The sequence below is a fragment of the Tachypleus tridentatus genome, chromosome 10, assembly GCF_004210375.1.
Source record: "Tachypleus tridentatus isolate NWPU-2018 chromosome 10, ASM421037v1, whole genome shotgun sequence".
Lineage (NCBI taxonomy): Eukaryota > Metazoa > Arthropoda > Merostomata > Xiphosura > Limulidae > Tachypleus > Tachypleus tridentatus.
Genome location: NC_134834.1, coordinates 67,768,499 through 67,781,386, shown reverse-complemented (window position 1 = coordinate 67,781,386; position 12,888 = coordinate 67,768,499). Strand labels below are relative to the sequence as shown.

Here is a 12,888-nt window from a genome sequence, read left to right as displayed (position 1 = left end):
CTAATGTACGATTTAAATACTGAAAGACGGCGAATCATTAGAAACAATGAGACTAAAAGTTTAAAGAAAAGCCATGGAAATTGCAAATATTTTTATTCACATTTATTGCAATTTGCTCATAACCTTGATTTTGAAATTAAGTGGACAAGGAAAGAGGAATGTGATTTTAAAAATCATTTGCAATTTACATGACTTTTATCACAGGCTTAAGGCCTAAGCTAAATATAGCCTAACAGACATTGATCTATTTCATTTTTCTGTTTGTTTACCAAAATATGAATTTCTGTGATGAAAAGATAAAGTATAGGCCTAATGTATTTTTAATTCGTTACTTCTACTGAAACAGACTAGTTTCACCGAATTAACGCCTCATTAGTATTGCTTGGAAAAACGATACAAATAAAAAAGGTAAGCCTTATATAGTGGTGTAATGCAATCAGCTTGTTTTGTTGAGATGTATTGTCCTTTATTCACCAATAACAACCTAAAATAATCAATGGTGAGTGAAGCTATATATATATATATATATATATATATATATATATATATATATATATATATCTAAACTAGTAGATGAAACGAGCCTTGATACTGTCGGATACAATATAATATAATTAGGCTTATCTCATCTTGTTCCATGAAAGACATTTCTTTTCCTATCATATTATAATTTCATAATTAAAATGAAATAAAAAAAATATAAAACAAGCCAAATAAAAACAAAATGATTGTAATTGGGCGAAATGTGTTCTGAAACACATTTTCTTTTAGCAACATATCATCAGGCTAAGCTATTAACATTTTGCTTCCTATCTACACGAGTCTCCGCTGAATTAAAACTCATATGAACTGATAAAGCTCAGATTACCACTAGCCTAATGAGTTGTCGAAAATGATTGGACTATGTGAGCCCCGCTCATTCTGGATTGAAATTTAGGTTTAATGTATATATTGTCACATGACGAGACACACTTATGTAGTTTTTGAAATTTTCACAACTAATTTACTCTTTTTTACTTTTAATCGTAGAAAATAAAATCTGAATGTCCTTTAACAAAATCAAAACAGCTTTCAATGCTAGTGTATTATATTAATTCATTAATGAATATAACTTTGGCTGCAGATTATGTTTAATCAAAGGATATCTTTATTTGTTAATGGTATTGATTTTTAAGGTATTATAACTTATTTCTATCTATTGATTATTTTCTTTCTTTTTTTTGGTTGTAGAATCACAAGACGATTGAAAAGTTTAAGGACTTACAACACTCTGATACTAGGGGTATTTCCACGCAGCGTATTGATAATACATTTAGTATCTTTATGCTACAAAATAAAGAATGACATGGTATATCTTTAAAATCAATTCTGATTGCCATGGAATCTATTTTGCATTATACGTTATTATGAGTGAATTAAAAGATAAATTTAGACAAGTGGATAAATTTGGCGTTCACAAAATTCCGAGTGCAATGGCCTGTTCCACATCGAACAAAGAAGTAGAAATCTGAATTTTAAATTGAAAAATGACGAAGGTGACATCACAAGACGAGAATTAAACACTGCTTTGGCTGTGCACATGATAAATATATCCTATACGATAAACTGGTGTCGTGTTCAGTTACACTGTCTATTAAAAAATAATTGGGACTAAGTATTAGAAATCATTAAAAATACCCAAATAAATAACTAAATAAAGATTCCGATCCAGGCGGCCGTGAAAAGACTTTAACAAAACTATCTGTTGTATATTTTATTTTTCATGACATTGTATTATTTCAAACTGTATGTACATAGAGAGACATTACGAAACTCGTTAACCTAACAATAACTTCTTGGTTAATTCCTGGTAATGGTGAGAATATACTGTGATCAAAACTTGTAGACTGAACAGCTTATGTCTTCTAATAAACAATTTTATTGTACTTTTAAAACTGTTATATAATTTCTAAAGTTATAACATACCATATTGTTAAATGTTTGTCTATCGTTTGAAGATAACTAATAGCAAAAAAACAACAACCAAAAAACAGATGTAAGACACAAACTCGATGAAATCTATCTTCATTAAGCATTTTTAAGTTTTAGTTATTCATCAAAGAGTGCTTAAGTGATTTAACATGATATATTTCTTTTAATCTTCATTTCTTATAGTAAGAATTTCCTTAGTTGATTTGATTTAATCTGAAGTTTAAGTATTCCTTCTCACACTTTTCAAAAGTTAAAAATAACAATAACGATAACCAATTTTCTATAGCATATCAAATGATGTTTAGTAGAACATTAGTATGTTAAACATGTACAAGAAATACAAACATACAGTGGTAATTATCCATAGGAAAATAAAAAAAATTATTTATTGCGAAAAATGATAAAGTCAGGAAAAAATACTAAGCGTAGCTTTAAAAAATGATTTGTTTGTTTATTAAATTATAATAAATTTATACATTAACTAGTTCTTAAAAAAGTATATGATTTAATAATCAATTAGGTGTTTTCCCACAAAGTTTAAGCTTGACTTTAAAGTCTCACACTAAAATGTTTTATCAGACCTTGCTATACTAAAGTTACATATTTAGTTAAAAGCTTCTATTAATTTATTTAAAGCTTTTGTGCATTACGTTATTGGTAAGTATACACTTTCTTATTGTTCGAAATTAGTTTAGATAATTTCATCGACTCGTGCTGATACACTTCACTTTTGAAGGAGTGCTGGTATTGTGAGGAAATACCAACTGTTTTGTAAGCGTTGTTATGAAACACGACATCTGCTTCTTTCCGCTCCATTTCTTGTGATTTGGCACGTTGGACTGAAAGTCATAAGCCATTTTACGATTTAGTTGTCTTAGAATGTTCATGAGCTCTAGCTCTTCGTCGTTGTTCCTAAGACTTTTATCTATGGTAGCACACAAGTTTGTGATGAAGTGGGAACCATCTACCGTGTTCCTAAACGAGAAGTACCCTGAAACCATAGATATAACCATCGATAAAGTTGTCAAAGTTACGGTCAATTACTTTAACATTAGTGGCAGTTCTATAATAATTTAAACTGACGTCCGTCGTTAGAGTGAGAAATAATACTGCGTGTTTCTTCAGTAACCTTTTTTGTCTTTCAGAGCTGACGCTACAAGTTTGTGTGAGAACTAACACTTCATTTCCTGCTGAGCCTTTGTTGAGAAATATTACTACACTTTCGCATATTTATATGCGATAATTGCGTTTACACATGTGTAATAAAGGTAATTTTCATTAATAGTTAATAAAAGATGTGAAAAATCAATTAATAGCATTACAGATAAGTCTGAAAACTATACATATATATAAATATATTAGCTGAAAGCTCTCTCATGAAAGACAATAGTAATATAAAAAATTCTTACACATATTCTGTAATTAAACAGCTTCCTACATCGTTTGAAAAGTGCCTTCACCGTACGACTTAGCCTACGAAAATTGTGTAACATTTTTATGATACAGACTTTCGAAACTCGAAAATTATTTGTGTGTAAACAAATTAATCTAACTTTATATTGTCTAAGTAATTAATTTAAAAGTATACTTACTTTAAAGTTTTAGATCATGTACATGTCTTTTTATCATTTTTTAAACCTTTGGTTAAAAAATCAGTGCGTTATAAAAAATATCCTCTATGTTTCGGGTTTAAGCGCCCAAATTTGGAAATAACCACAGCCGTACGTGATTTTTATCAGACTTTTTCGATAGTCAGTTCCATCTGTTTCCCACTTGAAAAATTTGCAAGAGATGTCACATCACTGATAGTTATAATCAAAACTTGCAGTACAGTTACATTAGAACTCAAGAAATGCTATTTGATATTTGTGTGATTAGACTATGGCAGAGATTTAACGGGTGTACAATATAAAAGAGGAAAAATACTTCATTTCCAGCTATATCTAAAAGCTTCGTCGTTATATACGTCCCAATCTTTTCATCGACTCTGTTTTCAAGTTAATAACAGAAATATTAAAACAAAAAGAATTTATTCCACGATATTAATAAAAAGAGACCCGTTAAGATTAAGCTATTCCAAGTTTAGCTCTTTTGTAGTTTATATAATTTTCAAGTTCTTCCAAGATTTCAAATTACATAAGCAAATACAATGGACTATCAAAATCTCATCTTGTCGATCAGCTCAGATCCACTAAACTTTCTAGAGGAAACTAAAATAACACTAGTAGCTTTCAACATACGTTTGCATGTTTCAAGGTGTATATAAATGAAAACACCTGTATTTTTCTGTTTTGAAAAAGAACCCTATAAAAATTGTCAGAGACAAATAATGTCAACAAAAAGCTCCAGAGAATGTCATATTAGGGTTACTTACTTAAGTAAACACAATGAAATATTTCGAGAAAATGTAGTCTTGTTGATATTATAAAGTTGGAAAACCTTAGAGACAAATGCAGTTTAAAAGAGAAAAAAATTCGTTGTGATCAAGATATTCCTCAGACTTACAGTGCTATAAAGAGGGTTTCGATACCTGTGGTGGGCAGAGAACAGATAGCCTACTTTGTAGATTTGTGTTTGATCACAAACAAACAAAGAAATTATTCGAGTTGTTAAACCGATTCTACTTTTCGTTACCTTTTGATGTTATTCGAAATATCTATATGAACATTATTAGTTAAGATATTTAAAAATAACTTTTGTGGGTTAGTAAAAATATCCTGTAATTTATTTTTAAGTCTAAATTACATTAAATAGTGACATTTAGCTTATTGCATATTTCCTACATTTTGCACAGAACCGTTCAACATTTTCGATGTTACGTCGAACTGAAATCGAAAATACATACCAGGATTTTATTATATTTCTTATAGGATTTCATGGCATAAGATTGATAACATAGTCTTATGGATAAAATAAAGGTTTCTGGGGGCATACCCTCAAGAAAATTCTGAAAAATAGGTGATCTGAGGTTGAATTTTTTGCTAATATTCCAAAATATTGGTCCGGTGCAACACGGTTTGCCGGATCTGCTGTGATGCACACGTAGAATATCGTTTTGTACTTACGAAGGAGCAAACAATCACCATCCACCGCCATCTCTTAGGTTACTCTTTTACAAACGAATAATTGGTTTGACGTCACATTATAACGTCCCCACGGCTGAAAGGGCGAGCATGTTTGATGTGACAGGGATTCCAACCAGAGACCCTCGGATTACAAGTCGAGTGCCTTAACCATCTGGCCATGACGTGCCACATGTACAAGAGAAAACTTAACAGCAGCATTAGGCCTACTCACGAGAGTGATGGAATGTGAAAAGCTTAGCAAGGGTTAATTGTGCAAAGGCGTCCTTAATTTTTAATGATAGACTAGTGGGAAAGCAGCAAGTAAAACATCACCCATCATCAATTTTTGGTCTACTCTTGCTTGACAAGATAATGAGATTTGACCATGACCCTTTTAGCATGCCCACGGTATACAAGTACGAAGAGAGTTTCTGCTGCAAACGAACGCAAACCCTCAGATTCACGACATGCGCACATTAATCACTTAGCCACGCCTAGTCCTATGATTAGCAAGAACAATTCCAAAGAGAACGCAGTGTTAGTTATGGTTACCAAATAAATACAGATTAGTCAAAGTACAAAACAGAGTCCTTTAAGGTGGTTATTGTAAAGTAGATAACAACACAATGGGCTATCTGTGATGTAATTGTCGCAGAAGTCAAACTTCAGATTTTTGTGTTGTAAGCCCTAACCTTATTGTTATGGCAACAGAAAGTTCGACAAAAAGCAGTATTTGTTCTATTAGGTCTACTCATTAGAATAGGGTAAAAATGACAACGAGAAAAATCCATATTAAGCCTACTTGCTAAGGGACGTGTAGCAATAGTAGTTATAGAGCTTTCTTTAAGCTCGCTTACCAGGTACAGTAGAAATGGCAAGAAGGAAATCCGGATTTGTTAACATCGAATGATTGCTGTGATCTGGCATATCATATCCCTTCTTCAGTTTCACACCATTGTCCACCTTTGTTCCTCTACAAGCCTTTATTAAAAATGTTCAAATACTTTTCAGTAAAGTTGACGGACAAAGTATTCAGAAATACAGAGTGTGTGATATAGAATTACGCTGCTAGTGAGAAATGTATATTTGATATAGATCAATGGCGGATATCCACCCACTCTCTTTTAAATCCGCATCTGCAGCTATATTTTGGAACATTTCTGTCCCTAATAACAGATTTCTTCATATATACTTGTCTAAAATGTTAGAATGAGTGAAACTGTGCATAATATTTATGTACTTTCAAATATACTTACAAATACAAGTACATTAAAATTGTAATTTTATCAAAATACGTAAACTTCGAATTAATGTAGCGTCAAAGTACTGTGTTTTGTGTTGTAACTGATTCTGGAACCTATCAATGGTACTTGATTGTATCAATGTTACACAGGTTTAATAAAACACATCGGCTTGAAAATCGAGATTAATCTATACATACTTGGAGATATAAATTGTTACAAATTGAATAGAGAAAAAACAAAGTACTCCAAATATTAAATGAACTCATCAATTATCTCGTTCTCTCAACAATAAGTAATTGTCCACTAAACATAGAATTACTATCTCTTTGTCATAATAATGAAACATATTTGAAAGAATGAGATTCTTGTATTCGATTGTACATATATCTTCTGAGAACAGTCTATTCTTGGACGGTATTACAACTGAAAAGATAGAACTTGATACAAAGTTGATAGACGTTTTAACGTAAGTCTGTTGTATTGTCTTACCTGAATAAAGAATAACTTAGGTTTTCCTCGCAGGGTAGGGCATACATTATCTTTAAAAGGATCGTACAATCTGTTGTAATTAAAGCTCCCTTCGCTACCACAAAGATACTCGTTACCATCAGGCGTGGCGCCACCATGCGTTAGAATGCAACATACAAAACAATCTTCATTTGTATGATCAGCTAGAGCAACTAGAAAGTTAGAGAGGGAACGTATAAAACCATCGTTTGTTTAGGTGCTCAGTAAACAGAAACAGAAATCTGATTTTTCTTGTTATTTCGATAATCTTAATGTTGTTTACATTCGTGTTTCTATTGTCGTCTTTAACTTATAAAAATACTTCATATTATTTTAACGCTTTATTATTTGCACCTTATATCGTTTTACCGCATTAGAATGCAAAGCGCTAAAGAAAATCTTAAATAAATATTATTTAAAAGCAAGAAAAATGAGTGCATATGCTATATCAGTGATATTGTTCTTGAAACAGATTTTATCCATTTTATTACGATTCTTAGATAATATTTGTGTTGAACAAAAGCTATAACTCTTATGTTTTAAGAGACGTTTTTAATAAAAATAAGCAGTTTATTTATTGAATTAAACCCTGAATTTTAGCGTTATAAATCCATAGACTTACTGCTGTCCGTCGAGGTATAAAATTTAGTAAGAGTAATAAACAATAAACAGTAAATGTTTAACTAAGTAATACATTTGTCTCAAATTTCATATTACAATGAATAACGTTTTTACTAAATTATTTTGTAGCGTAATAAAATCAATCTTTTAACGATAAGTTTCACATATAACAACTTTGTGATATCCTAACTTTAGCCAAGTACTAAGTTTATGTTCCCCCAGTGGCTCAGCAGTATGTCTGCGGACTTGCAACTCTAAACTCCGGGTTTCGATACCCGTATCGGATAGAGCACAGATAGCCCATCGTGTAGCTTTGTGCTTAATTCAAAAGAATTAACTTTATATTATTCCATGTTTTACAAGTTATTTGTTTTAATAAGTGAAATTTTAAAGCAATAACTTTCAATTTGATAAACTTTACATTGTAAGTAATAACGTGTGAAAACTTTACAGTTAAATGGCGTATACCAGTTTTTACCAGTGGTCAGGTGCTACTGGAAACGAAATTACATACTTTTTCAGTTCTACCTGTCTCCCAGTGGGTCAAAAATAAGTAACGATTTACAATGTTAAAATTCGAAGATAGATTTCTGCAGTGTACAGGGCAAATTGCGCTAAAACAAACAAATAATACGTTTTTCTACTGGCATGAACTACAGAAAACAAAAATGATTGTTTGTTTACTTGTTTTTGAATTTCGCGCAAAGCTGCAGGAGGGCTATCTGTGCTAGCCGTCCCTAATTTAGCAGTGTAAGACTAGAGGGAAGGCAGCTAGTCATCACCACCCACCGCCAATTCTAGAGCTGCTCTTTCACCAACGAATAGTGGGATTGACCGTCACTTTATAACGCCTTCACGGCTGAAAGGACGAACATGTTTGGTGTGACGAGGAAAACAAAAATGAATACCAAATCAAATATGCATTATTTAGACAAAACTTTCTATTTTTTAACTATTTATAAATGCAAGGATATGTTTCTTGTAAACAGAAAAATAAAAACTTTCAATACCTTTTCTCAATGTATCAAAAATTTGGAATGTCGTGTAATCTTTGAAAACCATAACTTGAAAACCCAAGGCTCCAAAGCATCTCTTCAAGTTTTCTGCATCAACGTCACCTCCGTATCTTGGACACAAAGATTCAAATTTCTGATAGAAATAGTCATAAAATATATTACAAAATACTGTTCATAAAAGTTCATGAGTAATTTTTGTTCTTCATCAGGAGCGAAGCTGCATCGAAAACAATGGTTTCCAAGTAGTTAATAAATGAAATATTAAACAATTGGTAATTTTATACTTAGACTTTCAGAAGCTGCATTGTTATTGTTTCTATTGTTTGGTTCGAATATTGCTCAAAGTGTAGGTAGAATATGTGATAACGTATTCAAAATCCTTTAACTAAAAAAAAAGAAAACAAATAAGCATGTTAATACTAATTCCAAATATGTCTAAGTGTCTTCATGACTGACTTAAAAAAGATGGCCTTAAAAATAAAGATAACACTGAACTCATAAGAGACTTGTTTTACGAAATACGAACCTAAAACTGGTTTGAGAACTTTTTGATTAAATATACTTCAAAAACAAGTTAATCTAGCAGTTGTCAAATAGGTTAGACCGATATCAGGTGTTATTTAGAGTAAACAAGGGAAGTAGAGGGATGAGAAGTTTGTACAAGTCCCGATCCTCTTATTGCTAGATTCATCTTTTTAGTTTCCTTTAGCAAAAGGAAATTAAATTTTTGTCTACTTCCTCATAACAAAGACGAATGACATATTAGTAATTGTGAGAGGTCTAACTTGAAAAACTGAAACAAAATTAATAAAGATATGTCTTTCATATTATTGATAGTACTAATTGCATGCGTCAAAATAATAGCCGATTTTCTGATGGACATTATTTAACAACTTATGTGAGAGCTAAGCTTAATTTCTGTTCAACAGAGTGGATCATGAAGCCTTTCCCTACAGCAACAGTAACGCTCTCTTACCTTCCAACCAGCAAATATATAACTCTTCTAATGTTTTACCTAAATAAATCTAATACTGTTTTCCAGTAACAAAATACTAATGGATAAAGTAATGTTACTCATTTCATAATATCGCATTTAAATAAATATGTTATAGATTTTTTCATAAAATTGTCCAATGACAGTGGAGTGAATGGTGTTTGCCCTCCTATAATGCTATTACTTTTGAGGGTCTCTGGTATACTACATATTTCCATCTTTTGCTCTTCCTCCTTTTTATAATGTATTAGTAGCAGATTTCGAACCTAAGGTTACAATACCTATACGATCTATAGAATATTTAAAAGGTTTACGTTGGCCAAAGTTATTTCCAAAGAGAACGAAGCATGACGAATTGTCTAGTTTATCTTCAAAAGACTATTTCTTGATTTCGCTGTTAAAAGCTATAATGTTGCGATCTCCCTTGATGTGAAAGTTGCTTTATGTTCCTTGTAGGTTAATAGTTTCCTTTGAAACCTTCGTTAATCGAGATACAAAAGATAAATGTTTGTAGTGATTAAATTATTTTCTTCGCCATACAACTTATTGTATTAAACCGAATGACACAAGGGTATTCAACTGTCTGATTTAGAAAGTGTTTCAGAGGAATATAATTCTGTAAGTACTTCTGTGCATTAGAACTTGCTGTCAAGTGCAAAAGATGTTTAAACGTTGTGCGCTATTTCTAAGTGGGAAATGATCAAATGTTCTACTTCTTCATAGATCTTTTATTAATCCTAACTCAGATCGTAGAAGTATTTTGTAAAACATAAGTTTTACGTAAAACTGACAACATCCGCTATGATGCTTTGCATATCTGATTGTTCGCAATCATATGTAGCCTTGTCTTTGTTCTTCAAGTTGTAGGTTGTGGGTGCCATGTTGATCTTTTCTGGGTGTGCTTGTATCCATAATTTTAAGATAGTCCATTCTCATTCCTTTCACATTTATCCACGATACAATTATCTCAACTTTGATTATTGGGAAAGGGGGTTGTATGCGTATTGTTTGTTTTCATATTGCTTAGCAGGACATGGCCAGGTGGTTAAAGCATTCAACCTGTAATCTGAGGGTGGCGGGTTCGAATTCTTGTCACACCAAACATGCTTGCCCTTTCAGCCGTGGGGGATTTATAAGTGACGGTCAATCCCACTATTCGTTGGTAAAAGAGTAGCCTAAAAGTTGGCAGTGGGTGGTGATGACTAGCTGCTTTCCTTCTAGTCTTACACTCCAAATTAGGGACGGCTAGCGCAGACAGCCAATGAATAGCTTTGCACAAAATTCAAACCAAACCAACCTGATCTTCCTAAAAAAATGTAATCCGTTTTTGCTGTCGGAAATCTAAAATAGTTGGTGCCCCTCTAAAAATATATATACTATTGACTCTTTTTACCCCTCATATGGTCGAACGACAAGTGTTTTTTTTTTTGTCTATTTCATTAACATTTCAAATTATTTGACTTCTGGCCATTATGTAATATTTATTTGCTGACTTACTTGTTTTGTTGTTTATTTTTACTGTTTCTCTCTGCAATAGTTTACGAATGTAGACGTTTGCTTTCTCAACACATTTTCCTAGGCTATTCTACTACGTTTATTTGGATTTTTGGATCTATTTCACTGACAATTTTTTCTGAAAGGTCTTTGGAAAACATACAGTTGACATCTTCCTTACTTCCACTTTTAGTCACAATAATTCATTCTTGTTTGTTTGTTTGTTTTTTGAATTTCGCACAAAGCTACTCGAGGGCTATCTGTGCTAGCCGTCCCTAATTTAGCAGTGTAAGACTAGAGGGAAGGCAGCTAGTCATCACCACCCACCACCAACTCTTGGGCTACTCTTTTACCAACGAATAGTGGGATTGACCGTCACATTATAATGCCCCCACGGCTGGGAGGGCGAGCATGTTTGGCACGACTCGGGCGCGAACCCGCGACCCTCGGATTACGAAGCACACGCCTTAACGCGCTTGGCCATAATTCATTCTTAAACTAGTACATGGGTTTTCTACACTATCCCCATCACACCAAACATACTCACCCTATTATAGCATTGCGCAAAATTAAAAACAAGTAAACAAACCAATAATGATAAGCGAATAAATGTACAGAAGGACTGATATGTCCCTGGACTCACAAAAATATTTGAAAATGCAGAAAGATAGGAAAGTATTTGTTAGTGGTAATAAAATATCATAGGTCTATCTTGTAACAATATCACAGTGGAGTTATTCATGATCATCTACAACCATATTCTCCAGAAATGCCATTAGTATGCGGTGTCATTAGCACTGGTGTACAAAATAGGAAATGAAATAAACTGAACCAAAAATTGCCAAGGGTTATAGGTTAAAATACATTATTTCCATGGATATGGGACTATATCATAGATGATCAAAATCAATTACACATTTAGCAGGTTTCTTCACTTTTTAAAGGTCGAAAAGGTATTCATATAAGAATATTTTATATAAGATAATATATGAACATTGTGCCTCTTCTCAGGAATCTAAGTCAATGAACACTATCGAATTGGAAAATTGTTTAGCATGGTCCTAGTGTAAGAACATTTTCCCCAGAATTTGTAAAATGATGTAAAATGTCTCCTAGAGGCTCATTCCCACATAGACGGCGGATATGGGACAGGCAAAAAATTATTGATTATTACCGAGAATGAAACCACAATATTGGCATTGTCACTGTTTCGCAATACCTCATGTGCATTTATATCTACAACATGTTTATCAAAAGTACAAAATTAGATAAAAAGGAAGTCAGTCTAAGTAACTTCTCACAAGTACAAACACTTCGTTTCTTAATTATTTGACTCCTAAATGACTTCTGAATTAAGCAGTACACACGAACGCACAATTTTTTAATTTTTAATTTTTATTACTTTACAATAGCTAAATTTGTGGTGTAGTTTTAACGAAAACGGAACATAATATCCGTATTTAAACTCAAGATACAACAATAAAGAACTTTGTATGCTAAAATAATGTTGCATTTTTGTTGGAATCCAATTTTTTTTTAAGAGAAATCTCGTAAAATGTCACTTGCTTGAACTAATAATAGACCACGTTCACTATGATCTAGCTTTTATTAATTACCTGAATATTGAAAACTAAACACATTCCCCTTCTCTGGTTTCTCATATTGTAACTCTCCAACTCTAACGATTCCGCCATGTTCTCAATCTGTATAGAAAATAAATTTCCTTTTACAACTACACGGCGCAGCAGATATTAACTTCCTTTAATTACCAAACAATATATTATTTTATTAGATGACAGTATATTGCTTTAGATAGTACATTTTCCTTATAGTCAGTAAAAAATTAATCTGGTTATTGGGCTATTTAACAAAAAAAATTCTGGAAATTGAATAATTAAGGATATTGGTCATTGCATTTGCAATTTTGGTCTTGCAGCCTATAGATGCAAATTAATTTTCTATAATGTAATTTTCTA

The 12,888-nt window shown here is 32.2% G+C and overlaps 1 protein-coding gene across 1 annotated transcript; it reads right to left on the bottom strand.

Annotated features, from left to right (window-relative positions):
- Nucleotides 1–1,740: 1,740 nt before the first annotated feature.
- Nucleotides 1,741–12,603, bottom strand: LOC143229481 (caspase-3-like). The gene is made up of 5 exons (XM_076461857.1): nucleotides 12,529–12,603; nucleotides 8,419–8,557; nucleotides 6,770–6,960; nucleotides 5,894–6,017; nucleotides 1,741–2,962 (listed from the first exon to the last, which is right to left on the bottom strand). The coding sequence occupies exons 1-5, from the start codon at nucleotides 12,571–12,573 to the stop codon at nucleotides 2,673–2,675; spliced, it is 789 nt and encodes a 262-aa protein (XP_076317972.1). The 5' UTR covers nucleotides 12,574–12,603; the 3' UTR covers nucleotides 1,741–2,672.
- Nucleotides 12,604–12,888: the final 285 nt, after the last annotated feature.

Coding starts and splice junctions, on each gene's coding strand:
- LOC143229481 (XM_076461857.1), bottom strand. CDS start 12,573: ATGAGAAACCAGAGAAGGGGAATGTGTTTAGTTTTCAATATTCAG. Junction 6,018..6,769: donor CTAAGTTATTCTTTATTCAG/GTAAGACAATAC, acceptor TTTTTAATAAAG/GCTTGTAGAGGAACAAAGGT. Junction 2,963..5,893: donor TGCCATTTCTACTGTACCTG/GTAAGCGAGCTT, acceptor CTATGGTTTCAG/GGTACTTCTCGTTTAGGAAC.